The sequence below is a fragment of the Hypomesus nipponensis genome, chromosome 4 (assembly GCF_054491055.1).
Source record: "Hypomesus nipponensis isolate SF chromosome 4, ASM5449105v1, whole genome shotgun sequence".
Taxonomy (NCBI): domain Eukaryota; kingdom Metazoa; phylum Chordata; class Actinopteri; order Osmeriformes; family Osmeridae; genus Hypomesus; species Hypomesus nipponensis.
This window is the reverse complement of record NC_140364.1, coordinates 16,099,897-16,124,771: the sequence shown is the minus strand read 5'-3', so window position 1 is coordinate 16,124,771 and position 24,875 is coordinate 16,099,897. Positions and strand designations below refer to the sequence as shown.

Sequence of the window (24,875 nt, the reverse complement as noted above, 5' to 3'; positions counted from 1 at the left end):
GTAATGTCAAACAACATCCATCTGGGGAAGCACATTTATGGAGGACGAAAATGTGTGGATGTAGATACCTTCGGCATGATGTCTTTAAGAGAGCTTGAATAGGACAGGATGTCTGACTTGACGCTGGTGGTAATTGCTGGGGTGTAGTGAATTGTTTTGGACTTCTGCTTTGAGTCAAAGAGAGACATCAACACCTTGGTGGGCAAGCCCAGCGGGTTGGGGTTGTTGGGGTTGACAGCCCAGGAGGAGTAGGCCGAGATCTTCTGGTCTGTCTGAGGAACGTGGAGAGGCCTCCTCTTCATCAGGTAACACCAGGTGAAGGTGGTGGCTGTTTTGAGGCTGGGGAAGGAAAGCCTGTGGCTGTCTCTTGTGTTGACTACAGACACAGACGAGGCCAGTTTCACCTGACCATGGAAGGTCAGCGGTCTTAGGGGCGACTTCGACGCCGTCCATCTCTGCTCCTCACTCCTGTCTTGGGGTTTTAGACAAGCCTTGATGGACATGGGCGATCCCTGGATACTTGGAGAGGTGCTTGACTGCTCCTGAGGAACTACGGTGGGTGGTTCGTTCCCTGGCCCAGTGCTGTCTGGAGACATCGGCTTGCTGTCATCCGCCGTCTCTTGAGACTCTGCCTCGTCGTCTGTCTTCTCGTGCTGCAGAGGCGGGGCCTCAGTCTCTATTGGACTGTCTACTGGTTCAGTAGTGCACACCTGTCTGACAAGCATCAGTTTTCGCTGTCTTGTGACCTCGGCCATCTTGGAGTTTAGATAGTTTACCGACCTGCCGTCGGTGAGACAAGCGGCACCATGTTCATCCTTGACTCTCTTCTGGTGCTTCTCCATGGCGATGTCCAGGCTGTTGGCAGGTGAGAGCATCCTCTTGCTGGAGGAGGTGGGCTCTTGGTGAGGGAGGAGGGTCACAGACGGCAGCTTCTGGATGCAGTGTAGAGATCCATGCGAGGCCTGTCTTTGTTTTTCCGTAGTTTGGTTCTGGATGTTGAAAACGATACTGTGTTTTACTTGAGGACAAGCTGAAGGTTGAGGACTGTCTTTACTGATGACCGGGACACTGTGTATGTCAACATCTAGACTGTGTAAAGTTGAGAGGCTGCTCTTACCCACAACAGGGGGGGTGCAACTGTCCTGTTCTTGAGTTATCAGGATTTGTGGCAGTGGTACAGGCCCTGTCTGGCTCTGGTCACTACGCGGACCCACTGGAAGGACAATGGACCCAGCAACCTGATGGCTCTGCTGAGCAATATAAACATTGTGGAGTACATCTGAAGACTTTGAAATACTCGCAATCTGATTGGCACCGGGTATGGTTAAGACTGGCAAAGCTATCTGAGTCGCTGGTGTGCTGGAGAAACAGTACGTTTGGCAAGTTCTCAGAGCAGGACACTGTAGTTGGTATTTCGGCACAAAGCTTTTCTTCTCCTGGGGGTCAGAATGCTTGTTCTGAGGATCTACTTGGCCCACTAAGATCTTGGCTGGAGGTTGCTGTGAAAGTTGGACTGACTGAACCTTAGATATCTGATTCCATGGATGAGGAAGGCCATGGACTTGAGGCTGTAGGGTTTGGCTTCCCAAGTTAATGCTTTGCACAATTTGTCCATTTTTTTGCAACAGTGCATCTCCAGAATGCAAAGTAAAAGGTTGAGCAATGGTGTACTTCTTGGCAGTCTGATGAACCCATTGGTGAGATAGAGGAGTCACACATGAAATAGTGAGCCTCTCCAGGGGAATGGTCTGCTTCCTGGTGTGTTGCTGGCTCTCCGGGCCCAGCTTCAGAGACATCTGGCGCCCTAAAGGGCCTCTTCTCCTCTCGATAAGAGGGATCGGTGAAACCTGGGAGGTCTGGACAGAGTTCAGTTGTTCCATTGGTGACAGCGACCTACTAGGAGAGACGCTGCCATAATCAAAGGATTTACTGCGGTAGTCGCATGAGACTTCCACTGAGGGCTGAGTGCAGCTGATCTGCTCCGACGCTGCGCGCCTCATCACGCCAGGAACCCCGAGGGTGTTAAAAGCTGCGGGTAACCCTTGAGGCTCCGCGGTTCTGCTGACACTCTCAACTCTGGAGGGGCTCTCTGACCTTGTGGGTTCGTCTCTGTCAAAAGAGGCTGAAATACTGGAGCACCTGGACAGGCTACTGTCCCTGCTTAGGCTCCGAGACAGAGACGACTCAAAGCTGGATTCTCCCGACGAGTGGTCCATCTGCGCTAAACGAATCCTTTTCTTTTTCGGTGGAAGCTTCTCGGCAGGAAGCTTGGACAGACTTTCACTCCTCTGAGGCCAGTTGAACGTGTCTCCTGGTTTCTCTACTGCCTCCGTAATCTGGGTTTCATGGTCTCGATCAGGCTCCTCGGTGACAAGGATCTCAGGAACCTGAATGTTGTTCTGGCGAACCAGGCGAGACTGCTGTGCGGGAGAAGAGATCTCTTTGGTTGCTGCCACTCTGCCATCAACACCTTCCGTTCCTTGTTTTCCATGGTCGGCACACTTAGGAATGGACATCTTCTCATGGTAGCTCTCCAATGAAACTTCTGCGCTGGTCTTTACTAGGTTTTTGGAGTCCTTTTCAACGAAATCAACAGGTGAAGCTCTGTCGATAGATTCCGATGTTTCAAATGAACTGGGTCTGCTGAGGGAGTTGGTGTGTCTGATGACGGACGTCCCACTGCCTTGCCTCTGCAGCTCCCCACCCTCTTTACCAGGTCTCATCTGGGCCTCTCTTATAGGCGACAGCCGGGATTCTGAGGCTTCTGTGCCTCGGGCTACAAGCTGAATGTTAGGTACCTGTGTTGGGATGCTCTGTGGCTGCAGTTCAACCATGACAGCATGCTGAGAGAACCGACCCGCTATGGCTGTTGGTGGCTGGCAGGAGTCAAAACTAGCAGGACACGGAGGAGTGGTGTCAGTTGGGGACTGGTCGTCATCATCACCAACACTCTTCATTTTCCTCCTTTTTCGAATGGAAGTCTGGTTTTCTAGGACTCCCGGAATACCAGTTGTTCTGGGGGCCATGGGCTGCTGCATATTGGTCTGAAACACGTCATTCTCAGGGTGACTAGCAGTTGCAGGCTTGTTTTTTGGGCCGTGGAGTTCGGAGCAGTAGAATTTCTTGTGGTTTTCAAAGTTTTCCAGTTTCCTGTACCTGTTGCGGCAGGTTTCACACTCGTACATGGTGCCTTTCCCCTGCTGGGGCTTTCGGCTGCGGTCCAGAGCATGCTCAAAAGATCTGCTTCTTTGTATGACCTCTATGGACATGCCAGATCCATGGTACCCTTCATCCATGGAGCGCACCGAGGGAAGGCTGTGCCCGTCGCTTGTGGAGGAATCCTCCACTGCTATTTGCCTTACAAGAGTCCGAGGATGTATAGCTGGGTTTGGGGTGGAGGGGGCAGAAGAAAATACATCGTCGTTCAAAGAGCTAATTTTGTCATCAAATGACTGACAGATCCGTAGTGGGTGTGGTTGAGGGGAAACGTTGGGAGGCAGGGCTGAGTGCCCCGGTGTTGTGGGCATGGAGTTGCTTCTTGTTATTGGCAAACAGTCCATTGGTGGATACTGAGGAGGAACGGAGAGGAGGAATACTGGTTTGGATCGGTCTGTGGGAGTGTACGGGGACTTGGGGATGTCTGAGCTGGAACTTGATCTTCGTCCCATCGGTTTCAGGTCAAACTGAAAAGAGTCTTTAAATATGTAGGACTTGGGGGAGTCGATACTGCCTCTCCTGGAAAGAGACGTTCTTCTGGGTTTGACACTGTCCAACTGTTTGTTGTCAACCACTGCCTCATTGTCAGATATCAACTTTGATATCCGCTCCTCCAGAGACAGAGCTTTCGTCTCCAGAGGGGGACGCATCTGTCCTCGTCCCACGCTTGTCTTCTCCTCTGCGGTCACATGCATCACCGTGGAAACCACAACAGGGAGACTGGGAACTGCGTTTTTGGACACGTCCATGTCTGTTGGCGGGGTGATCTTCACAAAGGGGCTTGGGGGGCTCAAGGCCTGGTCAGCACTTTCAGAGCGCGAGAAGTAGCCAGAGTCTGTACTGCCCAGACTGCGAGGACTGAGAAGGCATTTGCCCTGCTGCTGCTGGGAGAAGTCCGTGGCTTGCTGCCTCTGGAGCTGAGCATGTCCACCTCCGAGAGGAGACTTGCACTGCGGGTCATCCTCCTCCACCAGGTCGTCCTGCAGAGGGTTGGAGCAGTCCACCTCCCTCAGGGAGGACAGGACAGTGGAATTGGACCTCAGGTTGGCGGTCTGGAAGTCTCGTTGCCTCTGGACGGCGGCCTGTTCCGGAGCTGACTCGGAGACCCTGGGACTGTCTGCTCGCAGTGGGGACACGTTGACGGGGTACACAACCACTTTGGGAAGGGCGGCCGTTCCTTTGGGCTCATAGCCTCTCTGACTGGACGCCGGTTTAAGAGCCTCAAAAACGTTGGCGGGCTCTCCTTCCCAATGGCTGCCTTGCGTTGTCCCCGCACTCTGGAGGCTACTCTCGGACAGAGCGGTGACGCTGCTCTGGGAGGAGTCAGGGTCCAAGTCTGCGGTGCTGCTTTCCTCGTCGCTGTCTCCACTCTCCTCTACGTCTGAATGAGCTCCCAGCACTTTGTCAGACTCCTGCGAGAGGGATCCGCTTCCGGAGTCTGAGCGAGCCACGAGGCCCAGCTTTATTGCGTGGGCGTGGGACTTCTTATGCTTGTACAAGTTGCTCTTGGTCTTGAAGGAGAAGCCGCATGTCACACAGGGGTAGGGTCTCTCTCCTGTGTGAGAGCGGATGTGCTTGAGAAGCACGCTGGGTTTGGCGCATGCCCGACTGCAGTACTCGCACACGTACTTCCCCTGCTTCTTGGGCTTGTGGTCTTTCGTGGAGATACTACACATCTGGTCCGGCCCAAAGTTGACGACGGTTGCCATCTGGACCGTGTTGTAGCCTGGCGTGACGGGGACCTGAATGGTGCTGGGGACGCTGGCGGACAGGGACTGGCATGTGTGCACGACGGGCGGTTGGCTCTGAGGTAAAGTGCTGGAGCCGGACTGGACCGGAGCGTGGCTGAGCGTGGAGGAAGAAGGCCCGGCACTGAAGCTCATGTGCAAGCTGGGCTTGTCATGACTGGTCACAGAGGTTACGAAGTGCTGTGGGCTCTGCAAGGGAGCCGGCTGGGTAGAAGGCTGCATGCTTCTCGGTAAAGTGGATGTGATGCCGATGTAGTTCCCCTGTTTGTCCACGTAGTAAGTCTGCATGTGGGGCGATTGAGTTTGGAGTCCGAAATTCACAGCGGGCATGGCACTTTCGTCTCCACTGGACCGAGCGAGAAGAGGGTGCCGTGGTTTCTCAGCGGATGTGGCTTGGAAAGAGTTTTGCTGCTGGGTTAGCGTGCTGAAGTCAGGCTCCATCGCCTTGAGCAGCACCTCCAGGGGGGCGCTGGTGTGGAAGGAGGAGTCCCGCTCACAGCTCACCTCCCGGCCCCTGGCCCGCCCCTGGGACGCCCCGGTATCAGATGAGAGTCCGTCTGGAGGAGCGCCAGCAGGCTCTGGAGGCTGTGGCTCTGCAGGGGGAGGAGCCCAGGACTCTAGCCTCTCGTGTTTGACCCCCTGTGAGGATGCAGCGACAGGCTGAGCATCATCAGCATCATGTTTCTGGGTTGGTGAGCTGGTGGGGTCAGGGGTCGGGCTGCTGGGGTAGGAGCAGGAGGGGGTTGTGGAGGACGGCCTCTGGGCCTCTGAGGTCTTGGCCTGCGGGGGCTTCTTGACAGGAGACTTGGGGATTTTCTTCAGCTGATTCTCTCCCACAACCTTTTTCCTCTTCAGCCCCTTGATGCTGTCGGCACTTCTTCGACTGCTCTCGTTGAACCCTGGGAAGATGCAACAACAACAGCTGAGGATGTGAAATTCTTAAATTACAACAACCAGATCTCTTGTAAGATTTTCCATCCAGATCGCTTGATATCAAATTGATCTTATTTCTTGTCATTTAAAAAGTCAAAGTTAAATTATTACATCACTTAACATCGCCACATTATCATGATATTTGAAAGAGCTTAATTCATCTACAGCTTTATCATTAAAGGTAAATGTCTGTACTCTACCTGTGTTCAAAGGTTTTGCTGCTGGTTGAACATAATTAGCATCGGTGGACACCCCTTTCTCATACAGCTAAACGTTCACCACCATCCCTGACTGCCGTCTCCCTCTGCAGCCGTCTTGTTCCTGGGCTCTGAGAGATCTCCTGCACTGCTGCGTCTAAAGCCAAGCAGGCCCACGCATCCCTCCAGCTCTCATCTCTCTCTCTCTCTCTCTCTCTCTCTCTCTCTCTCTGTCTCTCTCTCTCTCTCTCTCTCTCTCTCTCTGTGTGTGTCTCTCTCTGTGTGTGTCTCTCTCTGTCTCTGTCTCTCTCTGTCTGTCTCTCTCTCTCTCTCTCTCTCTCTCTCTCTCTCTCTCTGTGTCTCTCTCTCTCTCTCTCTGTGTCTCTCTCTCTCTCTGTGTCTCTCTCTCTGTGTCTCTCTCTCTCTCTGTCTCTCTCTCTCTCTCTCTGTCTCTCTCTCTCTGTCTGTCTCTCTCTCTCTCTGTGTGTCTCTCTCTGTCTCTCTCTCTCTCTGTCTCTCTCTCTCTCTCTCTCTGTGTCTCTCTCTCTCTCTCTGTCTGTCTGTCTCTCTCTCTCTCTCTCTCTCTGTGTCTCTCTCTCTCTCTGTCTGTCTGTCTCTCTCTCTGTCTCTCTCTCTCTCTGTGTCTCTCTCTCTCTCTGTGTCTCTCTCTCTCTCTCTGTCTGTCTGTCTCTCTCTCTCTCTCAATATGGTGAAATAATGATCTGTCCCTGTGCCACAGTCCCTTTTAATTTCGGGGGCATTTTTGTCTTATTTGCTGTTGAACAGCAGCTCAACAGCTAAGCACCACTGTTTTAAACAGAGCAGCGTGGACTCAAATGACCACACTGGGCTTATTTTAGGACTTAATGTTTTTCCAAAAAACACTTACATAAATTAAGCTCTGTTTTTTGAAGGCATTTCCCTGTGATTTAGACAAGCTGATGATTGCAGGAGAGTCCTTCTAAGATCACGCTTGGATGATAGGAGCCAACGGGGTCCTCTAAAGGTATGTGCTGGCATTGTAGCATGACAGCACTGTTGATAGAATGAACTACTTTAACAAGCGGCTTGCCAGAGGATTACTTGACTGGCAGCCCTGGTGACAGTTCCCAGCTACCCTCATTCTAAATGGAGACCGAGATCTGTACGGAAATACCCTCCTGTAAGCGCTCTACACCGTCACACACCCGGGGTGGGACAGGCTGTAGGCCCAGAGTCACTGTCCACGTTGTTCATACAGTCCTATTAGAGCCTAGTACTGTAAATACAGGAGCCATCCAAGTTTAGAGTAATACGTTTTAAATGTCGTACCTTTCTGTGATGCCTTGGGATCTTTGAGTTCTTTCTGTGCTTCTTCTATCTTATCTGAAACAGATGAGGAAGAGGATTACTTTTCAGAATGAAAAGTAGTGCAAGCGGAGAATTCTGAAAAACACCTTCAACAGCAGACAGGACCACATCGCATGTGAATATGTCAAAGTTGAACATGGTCATGATTAATAAAGGCTAAATGTATAAGCAGGTTTAAAACTGTTTATTTATTCTAATCGATATTATAACCTTTAACACTGAGTGTTGACCAACGGATTGATTCAGTTGTTTATTTGCTTGTGTGGAATCTTGGTGGTGTGACTCTATTATCATACATGAGCTGTGGGTGAGCTGGGACACTTGCACTGTGGGTGAGCTGGGTCACTTGCACTGTGGGTGAGCTGGGACACTTGCACTGTGGGTGAGCTGGGTCACTTGCACTGTGGGTGAGCTGGGTCACATGCACCACACATTCATGTGGGCGGAGTTACCTGGGAGCCCTGACTGTATGTTGCCATAATCAGTTTTAATTATATAAACAGGCTTGACACTTCCAGCATGAAGAGGAGGATGGATGGAGGGAAGGGAAGTAGACATGGAGGGAGGATGGATGGAGGAGGGAGGGAGGGAGGGTGGATTAAGTGAGGATGGAAGATATAATGCCAATTGCTGCCCCCTGAAGGACACATTCTGGGCTCTCTAATGGTCACGAACGTGAACAACATCAGGAATATTTATTCAGTCAGGACTCAGGTGGCTGAGCGGTGAGGGAGTCGGGCTAATAATCAGAAGGTTGCCGGATCGATTCCCGGCCATGCCAAATTACATTGCGTCTTTGGGCAAGGCACTTCACCCTACTTGCCTCAGGGGGAATGTCCCTGTACTTACTGTAAGTCGCTCTGGATAAGAGCGTCTGCTAAATGACTAAATGTAAATGTATGTAATTCCAGTTAATTAAAAAATAGATGGACAACTATAACAGATCAATAACTATAACATTACGTCTTGTCCTTTTTTCTCCGTGGGGGTTTGGAGTCTATAAAGGTTTAGAGGTTACTGACGGTCGTGACTGACGAGAAGTATTAGTCAGTCTTCTCAGATCTGAGTTGAGGGTAACAGAGGATATTCTACGATCCACAACAAGCCTCCTCTGCCAAGAAGGCTCAGTGGAGGGGAACCCGACCAGGCCAGGGCTGAGGAGGGGATGATGTCACAGTGTTTGCTCCAGTCATCCATCCGCCTGTCCCAGGAACTCACCACAGGTTATATAACACGTCCACACCCCTACCCAGCTGCAGAGCACAACAAAGAACCTCTGTCAACACAAACACACCCAGCTGTGCAGTGCTGTTGCGCTGTGCGTGTGTCGCTGTGTCTGTTGCGGTGTCTGTCGCTGTGTCTCTCACTGTGTGTCTGTTGCTGTGTGTGTATGTCACAGTGTGTGTCTGTTGCTGTGTGTGTCCGTCACGGTGTGTGTGTGTCATGCTGTGTGTGTGTCTGTTGCTGTGTCTCTGTATAAACGTCAGTGTAAACGAGCTCACGCTGCCAGGAAGCTGAGCTTGGTTGGGTCTCCAGAAAGATCAGAGAGAGACCATCAGACTTGAGGCGGGATCAGAGAGAGACCATCAGACTTGAGGCGGGATCAGAGAGAGACCATCAGACTTGAGGCGGGATCAGAGAGAGACCATCAGACTTGAGGCGGGGTCAGAGAGAGACCATCAGACTTGAGGCGGGGTCAGAGAGAGACCATCAGACTTGAGGCGGGGTCAGAGAGAGACCATCAGACTTGAGGCGGGATCAGAGAGAGACCATCAGACTTGAGGCGGGATCAGAGAGAGACCATCAGACTTGAGGCGGGATCAGAGAGAGACCATCAGACTTGAGGCGGGGTCAGAGAGAGACCATCAGACTTGAGGCGGGATCAGAGAGAGACCATCAGACTTGAGGCGGGATCAGAGAGAGACCATCAGACTTGAGGCGGGATCAGAGAGAGACCATCAGACTTGAGGCGGGATCAGAGAGAGACCATCAGACTTGAGGCGGGGTCAGAGAGAGACCATCAGACTTGAGGCGGGGTCAGAGAGAGACCATCAGACTTGAGGCGGGATCAGAGAGAGACCATCAGACTTGAGGCGGGGTCAGAGAGAGACCATCAGACTTGAGGCGGGGTCAGAGAGAGACCATCAGACTTGAGGCGGGGTCAGAGAGAGACCATCAGACTTGAGGCGGGGTCAGAGAGAGACCATCAGACTTGAGGCGGGGTCAGAGAGAGACCATCAGACTTGAGGCGGGGTCAGAGAGAGACCATCAGACTTGAGGCGGGATCAGAGAGAGACCATCAGACTTGAGGCGGGATCAGAGAGAGACCATCAGACTTGAGGCGGGATCAGAGAGAGACCATCAGACTTGAGGCGGGGTCAGAGAGAGACCATCAGACTTGAGGCGGGATCAGAGAGAGACCATCAGACTTGAGGCGGGGTCAGAGAGAGACCATCAGACTTGAGGCGGGATCAGAGAGAGACCATCAGACTTGAGGCGGGATCAGAGAGAGACCATCAGACTTGAGGCGGGATCAGAGAGAGACCATCAGACTTGAGGCGGGATCAGAGAGAGACCATCAGACTTGAGGCGGGGTCAGAGAGAGACCATCAGACTTGAGGCGGGATCAGAGAGAGACCATCAGACTTGAGGCGGGGTCAGAGAGAGACCATCAGACTTGAGGCGGGATCAGAGAGAGACCATCAGACTTGAGGCGGGATCAGAGAGAGACCATCAGACTTGAGGCGGGGTCAGAGAGAGACCATCAGACTTGAGGCGGGGTCAGAGAGAGACCATCAGACTTAGGGCAGGCCTTCCACCTCTGAGTCTTTTACTTCCATCCTGTGTCTGATAACACTGTCAGCCTGGTCCTGATCCTCAGAGACTACAGCCATGAAAACCTTCATAGTGGGAAGGAAGGGTCTGGGGCCAGGGAGGACTCAGAGATCAGATTACTCCTCTTACATAAGCCACAAACAGGACCTCTACTCGCCGGCACACAGCCACAGTGAGCACAGCTAGACCCAGTCCCTGAACCACCCCCTTTACCTGTCCCTGAACCACCCCCTGTACCTGTCCCTGAACCACCCCCTGTCCCTGAACCACCCCCTGTACCTGTCCCTGAACCACCCCCAGTCCCTGAACCACCCCCTGTACCTGTCCCTGAACCACCCCCTGTCCCTGAACCACCCCCTGTACCTGTCCCTGAACCACCCCCTGTCCCTGAACCACCCCCTGTACCTGTCCCTGAACCACCCCCTGTCCCTGAACCACCCCCTGTCCCTGAACCACCCCCTGTCCCTGAACCACCCCCAGTCCCTGAACCACCCCCCCCCCTGTCCCTGAACCACCCCCTGTCCCTGAACCACCCCCTGTCCCTGAACCACCCCCTGTCCCTGAACCACCCCCAGTCCCTGAACCACCCCCCCCCCCTGTACCTGAACCACCCCCTGTCCCTGAACCACCCCCCCCCCCTGTACCTGAACCACCCCCAGTCCCTGAACCACCCCCCCCCCCTGTACCTGAACCACCCCCAGTCCCTGAACCACCCCCTGTCCCTGAGGAAGGGAGAGAAAGAAGAGGGGAGAGAGAAAGCGGGGCAGACTTGCCTTGGTTAAAATCTGAAATATTCCATCAGAATGCAGGGGTTATTAAGACAGCAGGGAATGATTATGAGGTTGTTCACTGTTGAGTGATTATAGTTGCGTGCTGCTGTGTTTATCAAAAGGGTTATGAAAGGAAGCACGTTTTAGACAGGCTTTAATGATGTGCAGGTGGACACGCTCAGAGAGACAGCTACATCATGCCACAGTTAAACCCACTCGTCATGTGATCTCACATGCATGTAACTGTCATATCCCTGGGAGACAATCAAAAAAGAATCAACGCATGTTGCCAGTGAGGAAAAGCAGAACACAATTGAAACGTGATTCAATTGTGGATGGAATTTAAGAGGGGAGTGTAAGTGATATTTCAAAGTACAGGACTGAACTATGTCAGATCTATTGACGATAATATGCCATGTGCCAAGGATCAAGTTTATGACTAATTCTCCAGCATGGCTTATTTAAGACAGAACAGCCTCTAAAATACTCGAAGACGCAGTAACTATTAACATTAAAAGAAGACATCAGAGGGTGGTCTGGAGACCGCTGGGTAGCATGGTGTGTGTTTTAGAAAGACGTGTGTTTGGTAAAGCATGTTGTGTATAGTTGCATTTGTGTGAGTGAATATGTGTGTGTTCTCCTGCAGGATGCTGTGGGTGGTGGCAGACTGGAGGCTACTGATTGTTGGGACTGCGTGGGCCCCTTGTGAAAATCGGATGTACTGTAACAAGTCAGATGTGTGTGTGTGTGTGTGTGTGTCTGGGGGTCGGGGGCGGAGGGTGGCAAATGGCAGGGAAGAGCTGCCAAACGTGAACCTCCAGTTCCACCAGAGGCATATTGACTCTCCTCCATAAACACACACACACACACACCCTCCACACACACACACACACCCTCCACACAGAGACTGCCAATGACAGCATAGAAACACCACAGAAACACCACAGCACATAGAAACAAACCATCATCCTTCTACATGATAATGACCACTGCTGCAAGCCTACAGTCACTGCATAAAGACATCATCCTCTAGATAACAGTAAATAAAGACGATAATAATCATTTTTGAGAAACGGGGATAAAATATCAGGAAGAGGAACGAACCACTGGTTCAGACTGCACTACAGCACACAGCCTACATGCTAACCAGACCGCACTACAGTCTATTGCCCTCTGCCCTCAGTCACATGACATTGTCACATGACATAGTTTGTATTCTCACCCCGGTGCACTGCGAGTGAAGGAGAGACTTTATGAAGTAATGGAGATAATCACAAACGCCCTGTGAATAGTAAACAAATATATATCCACTTGTGTCTCGAATCACATGTTAACCGGACAGGATACACAGAACTGCTTCAAGAGTATCTTAAAATCTAAAAAGACTGGATTTCCAGATCTCTTTTTCTATATGAAACTGAAAGTACCGTTGCTTTAAATGAGCAGAGTACTGAGTTACAGACCCACTTCCTGCGCGCACGCACACGCACACACACACACACATGCACACACACGCCTCTCTGAAACTGCCACCCAGGCCTGCAGGCGTCTAGTACACATGACCAGGCTCGACTCAAGCAGGCCTCCTACATGCTGCACCCCTTATTTGTCACTTAGTTGATTTCGTTTTTCTTAATCCCAGAGTCACCATAGACCAGCAGCAGCTTTCTGTTCTCATCCATCAACAGTCACATGCTCTGCTGGCCAATCAGCTGAGGGCAGGGAGTTAATGCGGTTTCCTCAGAACAACTGTGACGAGGAGGGGAATTCCTGTAAGAGCAGGGAGGGGAGGAGGAGTGATAACAGAGAAGGGAGGGAGGGCTAGAGGGCCTGCCCAAACAAGCAGTATCAACATACTGCTAGAGAACCCTCCAGGTCTCCTTCTCCCTCCCTCCCTCTGCTTCTCTCTCCTTCTCCTTCTCTCCCTCCCTCCCTGTCCCCCTTTTCCTCCTCCTTCTCTCCCTCCCTCCTTCTCCCTCTCTTCCTCCTTCTTTTCCTCCCTCCCTGTCACTCTTTTCCTCTTTCTCCTTCTCTCCCTCCCTCCCTGTCCCCCTTTCCTCCTCCTTCTCTTCCTCCTTCCCTGTCCCCCTCTCCTTCTCCCTCCCCCGTCTGGAGAGTTCTTCTGAGGTGCCAGAGGGATGGAGGTAGTTCATGAGTCCTGCTGACTTATTGTCTCTATCAGCAGGCTGGGAGGACATACAGGAGTGCAGTAAGCTGGTGTTCCACACTAACGCATTCATGAACAACAGAAGCACAGGAGTCTGGAAGAGACAGCATATCACATGCAGACGAGGTGAATGAGGTGAGAGAGAGCAGGAGAATTAGGTCTCAGTATCAGGACCCCTTAGAGATGGAGCCCTGAGCTACAGCAGACCGGGGTCAGGGGTCGTGACAACGTAACCCCCCCCCGCTCCCTCACATACACAGAGTGTAGGAGAACAATCCCTCCTGTTCTGGTCTGGAGGTTAACTGGAGGGCTACAGGGAGGCCAACTACCAAACAGGATTAGACAATCAGAGAAGAACCCAGAAATGACCTACATGAGGAACAGTAAATGTGGTATGACCAAACACTTTCTGCACTGTCACTCTGAGTATCAAACTAAATACAGAACTTGTTGTTTATGGTCACTGCCATTACAGCTACATTTTAATGTGTAAAAAGAGAACGTTTCTGAACAGGACATCTGGAATATGGATGTAATGTGTCAACATGTAGCCTGCGCTTGTTAATGACTGAGGAGACTCAACCCAACACCATGAAGCTAAATGAAACAGCTAAATAATCACTCTTTCTGCTTCACAAAGTTAGCATGTAGCAGCATGCAGAGAGAAGCTAGTACAACTCTCACATCATATATAAATATAACCTATTTTAGAGTTGTTTCCCCTGGAACAGATTTCATGTTCCAACCAAGGGGGGCTGTCGCTGTCTTGGTGTGTGGGGCTGCATCACATACCCTCTTAGCTTTGTTAAATTGCTGCACTAGTCCACACTTGACCGGTGGGGATCTCATTCTATTACGACTGAAACTGTTAGCTGCTCCTGGCATTCTCTAATCCCTGTTCTCCTCTCTGTCCCCCCCACACATCCCTTGTGGTGTGGGGGGTCTGAGCTGTCAGGACCTGCCTGGTCGTCGGTCTACCAACGCTGGACCAGGTCGTCAACCGGAAACCAGCCTCCATGACGGTCAACAGCGAGTTTCCAGGTCCCATCCAACGTCTATAAAGCCGAACAATGGATTTTTGGTGTTTTAAAACCCATTGACACTGTATGACTATGTTTAGCTTGTGTTCTGCTCCTCTCTCTTGCCAACCGTCTCTGGAGGAGGGGATCCCTCTCTGAATTGCTCCTCCCAAGGTTTCTTCCATTTTTTCTCCCGTTGGGAGTTTTTCTGGGAGTTTTTCCTTGTCTTCCTTGAGGGTTTAGGTTGGTTGAGGGGCAGTTCTATGGGCGTATGTGAAGCCCTCTGTGACATGCTTGCGTGTAAAAAGGGCTATACAAATAAATTTGATTTGATTTGATTTGATATTCACATTGTCATCTTGCATTTCAAAACCACATTTACAAATCATCCAAAATGACAAAAGAGCAGATGGAAATAAAATAAAAATGACAATAAGAATGTATTCCAGGAGTCAGCCCTGCTCTGGTCCTGTTTTTGAGTTGGTTTCCGCCATGGTCCTTTCTACAGTCCACAACTCACACCATCATCTGGTCCAGAGGCCATGGTCCTTTCTACAGTCCACAACTCACACCATCATCTGGTCCAGAGCAGAACCAATATACACCACCTCCAGACCAGACGCTCTCTCACGCATCTGAAACCAGAAGCTCTCCAGCAGGCCAGCAGGGCGTCCAGCCCAGGGAGCCAGCATGGCCACAGAGCAGCTTAGAGGAACGCTCCACATGAACAGCACCATGGGCTACACCTTCCTGTGTACTCACCTGGGTTCAACGGTGATGTCACGCAGGTATGGAAAAAAACACCCTTTCAGCCAAGGGCTGTTTTCACATCCGGTCGGCTGATGTTGTCATGGCGCCTCAGAATGCAGTCAGTCTGGGACAGGTGTTGTCAACATGCACAGACACACCTAGCGCTAGGGGTGGTGGAAAAAATCGATTCACATATGAATCATGATTCAGTCTTCTAGCGATTCACAGCAATTCACAAATGTAAAAAAACTTTTTTTGTTTTGTTTTTTATGGGGGTTTTTTTAAATTAAAAAAACTAAAAATATTCAAAATTGAAAGAAAAAAACCTGAATAGATTTTTTTTATCGAATGGGGACCCCAAGAATCGATTTGAATCGTGAAGTACCAAAACATTCCCATCTAGCACCTCTGAAATCTCCCTCAGCCTGGGGTATTACATCCAGAGTTGTGTAACGGGGTAGAGGGAATCATCCTCAGCTACAGTCAGGGGGTGAACAGCATGTATGTGTTAGTAAGTGGTCCACAGTCCTGGTTACCCTCCAGCATCATCTAGTCTGGTCTGGTCCACAGTGGTAACCCTCAGCATCATCTAGTCTGGTCTAGTCCACAGTCCTGGTTACCCTCAGCATCATCTAGTCTGGTCTAGTCCACAGTCCTGGTTACCCTCCAGCATCATCTAGTCTGGTCTGGTCCACAGTCCTGGTTACCCTCCAGCATCATCTAGTCTGGTCTGGTCCACAGTGGTAACCCTCAGCATCATCTAGTCTGGTCTGGTCCACAGTCCTGGTTACCCTCCAGCATCATCTAGTCTGGTCTGGTCCACAGTCCTGGTTACCCTCCAGCATCATCTAGTCTGGTCTGGTCCACAGTCCTGGTCACCCTCCAGCATCATCTAGTCTGGTCTGGTCCACAGTCCTGGTTACCCTCCAGTCTCTCTCCCTCTACTTCTCAACACACCCTCCTTTCCCTGAGCATACTGATGATAAACAGGTATGTGTGTTTGTTGGGGTGTCCATGCAGTAGGGTGTGTGTGTGTGTATGATGTGTGTGTGTGCGTGTGTGTATGATGTGTGTATGATGTGTGTATGATGTGTGTATGATGTGTGTGCGTGTGTGTATTATGTGTGTGTGTGTGTGTGTGTGTGTATGATGTGTGTACGATGTGTGTGTGTGTGTGTGTGTGTGTGTGTTTGTGTGGTGCTACATCTGTGCCCCCTGCTGAGAGCTCCCCTAGAGAGACTGCTGACCGGCTCAGAAGCCTCCCTCTGGGCCTGCCTCAAGCTGCCTCCCTCTGGGCCTGCCTCAAGCTGCCTCTCTCCCTGCCTAAGCCTGCCTCAGTCTCTAAGTGTCTGTCCCCAGCCAGCAGCCCAGTCTGTCTGTTCCTCGGGTAAACGGACGAACAGACAGAAACCCATCAGGACCCTGGAGGTTCAGGACCCTGGAGGTCCAGGACCCTGGAGGTTCAGGACCCTGGAGGTTCAGGACCCTGGAGGTTCAGGACCCTGGAGGTCCAGGACCCTGGAGGTTCAGGACCCTGGAGGTTCAGGACCCTGGAGGTCCAGGACCCTGGAGGTTCAGGACACTGGAGGTTCAGGACCCTGGAGGTCCAGGACACTGGAGGTTCAGGACACTGGAGGTTCAGGACCCTGGAGGTTCAGGACCCTGGAGGTTCAGGACCCTGGAGGTCCAGGACCCTGGAGGTCCAGGACCCTGGAGGTTCAGGACCCTGGAGGTCCAGGACCCTGGAGGTCCAGGACCCTGGAGGTCCAGGACCCTGGAGGTTCAGGACCCTGGAGGTTCAGGACCCTGGAGGTCCAGGACCCTGGAGGTTCAGGACCCTGGAGGTCCAGGACCCTGGAGGTTCAGGACCCTGGAGGTTCAGGACCCTGGAGGTCCAGGACCCTGGAGGTTCAGGACCCTGGAGGTTCAGGACCCTGGAGGTCCAGGACCCTGGAGGTTCAGGACCAGGCTGTGTCCAGGCAGCCCAGGCTGTGTCCAGGCAGCCCAGGCTGTGTCCAGGCAGCCCAGGGGTGGACTGATGTGTCCCTGGAAGCCAGGAGAGCCAGAGGACCACAGTCTAGCAGGATACAGAGGGCGAACCATGCTGCTGTTGCTGTCTCTGGGGATGTTATTACTTGGTGCTTTCTGCTGCCATGTCGGAAGACAGGAGGGGGCGTTACGTAAGAGGAGAGGAACACCACTGAGACTGCTGTCGACATCTCTCTCTCTCTGTTCATCTCTCTCTCTCTCTCTCTCTCTCTCTCTCTCTCTCTCTCTCTCTCTCTGTTCATCTCTCTCTCTCTCTCTCTCTCTCTCTCTCTCTCTCTCTCTCTCTCTCTCCTGTTCCTCTCTCTCTCTCTCTGTTCAGGTCCTCTGGATGTTATGCAACACCCTGGGTCACCCAGCCTGGGGTCATGTCTCTCCCTACGTCACTCAGAGCTCTAAGCCAAGATGAAGGAGCCAGCAGAAGTTCACCAGCAGCCTTTAGCCTGGTGAACACCTTTACTGTCCTACAGAACCATGCCACTCATTAGCTCACTGATGCTACACATCACCGTGGTGATAGAGTCCCCCCAGACACACTGCTGTCTGCTAAAATTATTCACCTAAGGTTTACAAAATGTGTTCAATCTTTATAAGACCAGTTTGAAAAAGCCAGGCCCCGTATTCCATCTGGTAAGAGGTCAACTCTGCCCAACCACAAGGCGGCAGGAAAGAGAGAGAGCAAAGAAAGAAAGAAATGAAAAGAAAACCAGCGCCCACGTTGGTCCCACAGTAGGGCAGGCTGTGTAATCCCTTTCTCACACAAACACAAACACACACACACACACACACACACACACACACACACACAAACACACACACACACACACACACACACACACACACACACAAACACACACACACACACACACACACACACACACAAGTACCAAGATAGACGCTCAGAACAGAAGAAAACAGAACAGAACAATACCTGTAAACTCTGCTGCTGCTTCAGTGTCGACAGTCGTCCAACTGGCTGCTTTCAGACTGGCTGCTTTCTCAGTCAGTCTTCCCCCAGATTCAGAAAGCTCGCAGGGAAACACCTGACATTACACACACACACACACACACACACTCCTGACCAATAACCGCTGGTATTCCTGCCTCCCTCCTCATTGCTCCTCCCCCCTCCCCCCTCAGGGAGACTCTGAACACCACTGCGAAGCGGAACTCTTCAGAGTCTGGCTACCGTCTGTCTGAGAGCTCACTTCAACCCAGAACACACGTACCCCTGTGTGTGTGTGTGCACCTCCCCTCCCCTTCTGTTCTGTTCAACGCGGCCCTGACTGATCTGCTCCTCCCTCACCAGGACAGCTCTCCCCTGGAGGAGCACCTCAACAGACCCAGGCCCTGGTGCCTGATTCCTCTGTACTTACAGGGACACACAGACACACCCCCAGCCCACAGCACTGTCAACATGAGATTAGCCGCTAACCCACTGGCCTCCCACGCCCCCAGCTCTATAAATACCCCAGCGTCCGTCCTGTATATTAACCCTGTGCTCAGGCGTTGCAGGTCTGCAGTTTACACAATGGACCTAATGAATGTACTAACAGACACAGCTCATAAACACAGTCAGTGGCACACACACACAAAGGTAAGAGAATGGTGAACATGTGTACCCTGGCTGTTTATGTCTCTCTCTCCCTCTCTCCCTCTCCTTACCGGCAGACATGACACACTGCTGAGCCAGTATTCGTCATGTTGAACACTAAGTTCTCACATGTTCACTGGAACCACGTTCACCTGTATGATCTTCACATCACATCCAAGACAGTGCTGACTCACATCACACCTGAGGCAGTGCTGACTCACATCACACCTGAGGCAGTTCTGACTCACTTCTAACGTGAGGCAGTTCCCACACAAACTATATGAACGTTTTTCAAATATGCACACATCTTCATTACAGAAGAATGTGTAGAACGACGTAGTATTGGTCTGGTGGTTATAAGGTGTAGTATTGGTCTGGTGGTTATAAGGTGTAGTATTGGTCTGGTGGTTATAAGGTGTAGTTTGGGTCCGGTGGTTATAAGGTGTAGTTTGGGTCTGGTGGTTATAAGGTGTAGTATTGGTCTGGTGGTTATAAGGTGTAGTATTGGTCTGGTGGTTATAAGGTGTAGTTTGGGTCTGGTGGTTATAAGCGTACGTCCCTCAGGACGTGTTGTGTAGGGCTGCAACTAACGATTATTTTAATAATCGATTAATCTGTATTCTTTTTTTGAAAAATCACTGAATCGGATAAAAAAGCAAAAAACAAAAAAGCATTAATTTCCAACCCTTTATGCAAAAACAGAACTTACAGTGCACATTCACAGTGCTAAAAATCTTCAGAATGTGCACAAACAGGCGCACAATTATGAAAAAGTTTTTAAATTAGCGTGGATTTAATGCTATTTTCAGAGATGAGCAATTTATTTGAGTTTTGTTTAAAACTTTATTGAAAATTGAAAGGTTGTGGAAGTAGGCCAGACTTTATTGGAATAATCTGGTGTATATTTAAGATTTTTTGACACAATTTTGAAAAAAGTTACGATTTGCGAAGATTAAGCTATTTTCAGATATTTGTGATTTTCTATCATTTCATTTGAAACTTAATTGAAAAAGTAAAGGCTGTGGAAGTATACCAGACATTGTTAAGATACTCTTAACAATGTTTGAGGTTTTATATTCATAAAAATATAATTTTTTTAAATGGTATGGGGGTAGTTTTCACCGGGTCCCTAACGCGATGCTGCAAAGTAGCGTCTTCCAAATGCGAGACAAATGTTAAATATGAAAATAACTTCACCTTGGTCAATTAACACACTTTTTCGATGTATTTAGTGTGAAATGCTCCCACACCTTGGATGTCTTGGGTCGTACTGATTTCTCTGCCTCCGCCATGTGTTTCAGAACAACGTTACTCAACAATGTTACTCAAACAATGGTCTTTCCTCTACCTCCGCTCTGCGCTCAACTATTATTAATTTTTTTTATACTCAAACATCTCCACAACTTATTGAGTGGCGTAATAATCGAGACACACAACAAATCGATAATGCAATTTGTTGGCAACGCTTTTAATAATCGATTTTAATCGATTAGTTGTTGCAGCCCTAGTGTTGCGTATCTCTTGTCTATCCCTATGGCAACAACAGCAGAAGGAAGGGGTGACATGTTATGAGCTGTCCCCACTTCTTCCTCCTCTTCCTCCTCTTCCCTCTTCCTCCTCTTCCCTCTTCCTCCTCTTCCCTCTTCCTCCTCTTCCCTCTTCCTCCTCTTCCCTCTTCCTCCTCTTCCCTCTTCCCTCTTCCTCCTCTTCATTCTCCTGTATACTTCTGAGAATGTCCCTCACTGACACTTTTGACCTCACAGTAGGTTCGGATGACTCACAGCTTTCAATCTTTCAGAATCTTCCGGGTGGAATCAATCAGGTGGACAACCAAGGACAACCCTCTGACACACACACACTTCGTACAGGCTGAACAGAGAGGAGGGGCTGAACAGCCTCTGGGAGGCTGGGAGAGAAGAGGCTGGGGGAGGAGAGGCTGGGAGAGGAGAGGCTGGGGTCCTGTCATGTTACTGCTCCCCCCCTGCAGTCCACCCCCCCCCCCCTTCCTTCTCTCTTAGTCATTCTGAATTCAGCACATTGTTGCTTCCTCTCACTCCTCCTCCACCCCTCCTTGTCTCTGTCTCCCCTCCTTCAGTCTGTCCTCTCCCCTCCTGTCTCCCTCTGTGGGAGAGGGTCTGGTGGAGTCCAGGCTGTGACAGAGGTCAGGACTGGAGCCAACAGCTCTCTAATGTTTCTATTTCTCCCTCTCTCCACTCTTTTGCAATGCTCTGCTATTATAATCTTACATTTATTATTTTTCTTTTAAATGTCTTTATACTAGGGCTCGATTTTTTCATTCCCCTCCCCTCCTGTCCCCCTCTTCTCCTCTCCCCCTCCCGCCTCTCCCCCCTCCACCCCTCCTCCCCCTCCCTCCTCTCCCCCCCACTCTCCCCCCTCCCCCCGTCCTCCCCCCCCCCTCTGGTTTCCGTGGTGCCCATAGAAGCTTCCAGCACCTGCAGACCAAGACTCGAGCAGCACCGTTTCCCTGGCAACCACTACATTGGGTCTTGCTTGGGAAAACCATTAAGCATTGCCAGCACTGCTCTGACACACACACACATACAAACACACACACACATACAACCACCCACACACAAACACACACACACTTGAAGAGGTTCCGGGTGGGGTGGCAGCTTCTCCTAGTCTCTGCTCATTTGAGCTGTTTTTTAACAGGATTCCAAACCGCTTCACTTCTCCACAAATCAGGAACAGAAACCTTGAATCCTCCACACTAGTGCACAGTGCCTGTGATGCCACATGCCTGTCTGGTGTATGTGTACCTCTATGGTAAGTCTCTAAGAATCTCTCTTCTGAGGTACTGAGACCCTCTATCTCACCCAGCGGCCCTCTATCTCACCCAGCGGCCCTCTATCTCACCCAGCGGCCCTCTATCTCACCCAGCGGCCCTCTATCTCACCCAGCGGCCCTCTATCTCACCCAGCGGCCCTCTATCTCACCCAGCGGCCCTCTATCTCACCCAGCGGCCCTTTTTTGGGGTATTGTGGGGTACTGTATAGTAGTGTATAGTGCCATACAGTAGTGTATCGTACCATATAGTAGTGTATAGTGCCATACAGTAGTGTATAGTACCATACAGTAGTGTATAGTAGATACCTGATGGGAGCTGGGTGAGATATAGACTATAGTTAACTAACCCAGTCCACTGCAACTGAACAGAACATTTTGTTTCAGAGACAATAATATATCTTTCCCTGCCTCCACAGTGGGCTGTAGGCAGCACACAGACACTGCACAGAAACACACACACACAAAGAAAGCCTTTGCATCAACAGGTGGGTAGTGTTAGATCTGGTATTAGTCACCACAGTCTGATAAACAGTGAATGTTTGACAGACACTGAAACTGAAAGTGTGAATAAAGCGCCAAGTTTCTGATGAGGTGGGCGGAACACCATCAGCAGCTGCCCTGAAACAGAGAGAACACCAGTACCAACCTCTTCAGAGGTGAACCAGTGGCCCACATTCACCAAACACAGCCGTTGCAAGGTGTGACATAGGCCCCGACCCAACAGCAGATCTTACATGAGCCCATCAACCACTCGGGGGGGGGGGGGGGTACCTCCCTTTTCACACAAACCCTACCCACTTCTGTCTCAAACAGCCAACTACGTTGCTAGCAGTTAACAGTTGGCTAAAAAATTATGATCTATTATTAAAGTCTACATTTCTCTCATTTTCTGAATCGTTGAAAGCCTGAATACAAAAACATACTTTTGCTTCCCTCTGGTTAAGAGAGTAACGGCTTGTTGAGCTACATTCAGGATGGTAAAATGAGCAGTTTCTTTTTTTACCGAGTGTATACAATTTCAACCATACAAAGAAATGACCATAAAAATTCCTTCCCACCCTTTCCAGTCCTCCCTCCTTCCTCCCTCCTCCCAGCGAACGCTTCAGAGAGGTTCCTACAGGGAGCCCAGCACCCGTCCTGGCCTGTCTGTTGTAGTTACTGTTGCTAAAACCCTGCTCCTTTCTGCCTCCAGGAGAGAGCTGGGACTGAGCCTCTGTCATGTCAAGGAACAGTACAGAAAGACTGGTTTAGCTGCCTGAGCCTGACACAACTTGTAAAACTCCTCTCACACCAGTCTGAGTAGCCTCTCTAGCGGATCCTCAATAATCATCAACACGTATCGATACAGGCCACAGGCTTCCAACACACATGTCCTTTCATATCATATGTGATAACGGGGTCAGATGGCTGAGCGGTTAGGGAATCAGGCTATTAATCAGAAAGTTGCCGGTTCAATTTCTGGCAGTGCCAAATGACGTTGTGTCCTTGGGCAAGGCACTTCACCCTACTTGCCTCGAGGGAATGTCCCTGTACTTACTGTAAGTCGCTCTGGACAAGAGCATCTGCTAAATGAATACATGTAAATGTAAAACACAGCTTCCTGTTTTCCACATAGAGCGGTGGCCTGGTGTGACCTGAGGGCACTGCAGGGAAAGAGGAGATCTGATATCAGATCCTCAGACCTGAGGGGACTATGTGGAGGCCAGGCTGGGCCGGGCCAGGCCGGGCCAGGCCCGAGCAGCAGAAGCTCAGGGGACAGTTTCCAGCACACAAGAGGAACACACTGTGTCTGTAGCCTGACGTTACTCACCCTCTGTAAACAAACAGAATCTAATGTGCGGATCAAGAGAAGAATCTGCTGTCCCTGTTTAACTCAACTTGAATCTGCTAATTACAACATGCATAATGTAACTGGTGATGAGCACATGAATACAGCCACGACCGAGCTGCTGTGTGGTCTGTACGTCCACCAGATCTCAGCTCACATCACTGCCACCAGACACTGCTGATCTCCACACAGCCTGACACAGACACAATATTACTGTTCAGTCATTCATTCATTCTTCTTGTTCAAGTGACTAGGCCTACCGCCTTCAGAGTTGTCTGAACTTGTGAAATCTTTCTTTACTATCTCCGTCCATTGAGGATATTTGATGTTAGGGGTCTGACCTTACAGAAAAATCATCCCGATAGGTTTCAAACTATAAGCAAACAGAGATGAAGTGCCATATCTGTCTCCTGGTGATCAAGGAGCTCTGAGGAGACACGTGTCTCTCTGACCCTTGGATCACTTGGCAGAGTGACGTTGTGTTGGGGCGAAGGGTTGATCATTGACAGACTGCTGTCACAGTCCTGTGAGGTACCACCTGACAGACGAGAAGAGGTCTAATACAGACAGAATTGACCTCTTGTCTCAACTCATGGATATACGCATGGCTTCCCTGCTCGTGAAAAAAAGAACCTTTATACACATGCCCATGAATGTATCGTAATATAACCATGCCAACCAACATATAGTTGAATACAACAAACCTTCACATGAATGAGCATGCTTAGTTAGCCCACACAGGTGTTATAAACTCTCTCACTGCTGGGAGTGTAGTAAAGGAGTTGATCATCTTCTAACAGGGAAGTGTACATTCCCTCTGTCTTCCTTCAGCCTCACACAACGTTATCAGCTAAACAACAGACTCAAAATAGTGTGTGGGAGAAGCCCTGGTCCTGCGGGAACAACACGCTGGTGCCTAAAGCGTCTAAAGAGAAGCTCACCGCTCTAGTCGGTTTCAGGAAATGTAAACCGCTAAATAAAGAATAGAGTCCGACCGATTTATCGGCGGGCCGATATTATCGGCCGATATTAGGAATTTTCCAAACTATCGGTATCGGCATTTATATTGGCCGATAAATGATTTTTTTCATTATTTTTTTTATTGCAAGAACAAAAGTGAACGAAGATTCAAGTATATATATGAACTTAACATACTCTTACAGTCAGATGTCATATACAGACAATATTGAAGTAAAATCTCCCCCCCCAAATTACATCAAATGATATATGCACATAGAAATGTATAAAGATAAATGAATATTTAAAAAATAAAATAAAAACAGACCAAACACCCTTTAACCATGTTATGAGTGTTGGCGTTGCATAGTTTGTCCACCAGAGTGCACTCTACAACGTCCCTGTTCAAAGGACTAAGTTTCATATCTTAATTTTCAGAATTTTAATATATTTTGCATAAACTGCATTATCATAATATTTTAGTGAGGACTCATAAATAAGTACAAATAACTTATGTCAGGGAAATCTGTTTGTTTTGTTACGCGTTTTTGGATTTAAAAAAAATATATATATTGGCCGATATATCGGATTTTTAAATCACCACATATTCGTATATGAACAAACAAACTGCAGCACGTTCTAAATGCATATGTT

At 50.0% G+C, this 24,875-nt stretch overlaps 1 protein-coding gene across 2 annotated transcripts in view; it reads right to left on the bottom strand.

Moving 5' to 3' along the window:
- hivep1 (HIVEP zinc finger 1) overlaps positions 1-24,875 on the bottom strand; it is a 34,376-nt gene that overhangs the window by 4,578 nt on the left and 4,923 nt on the right. For both annotated transcript variants that reach the window (XM_084697100.1, XM_084697099.1), the window contains 2 exons: positions 7,406-7,459; positions 69-5,863 (listed from right to left, as the gene is read on the bottom strand). In XM_084697100.1, coding sequence (XP_084553226.1) covers positions 69-5,863; positions 7,406-7,459 — 5,849 coding nt within the window. The remainder of the gene's footprint in view (positions 1-68; positions 5,864-7,405; positions 7,460-24,875) is intronic.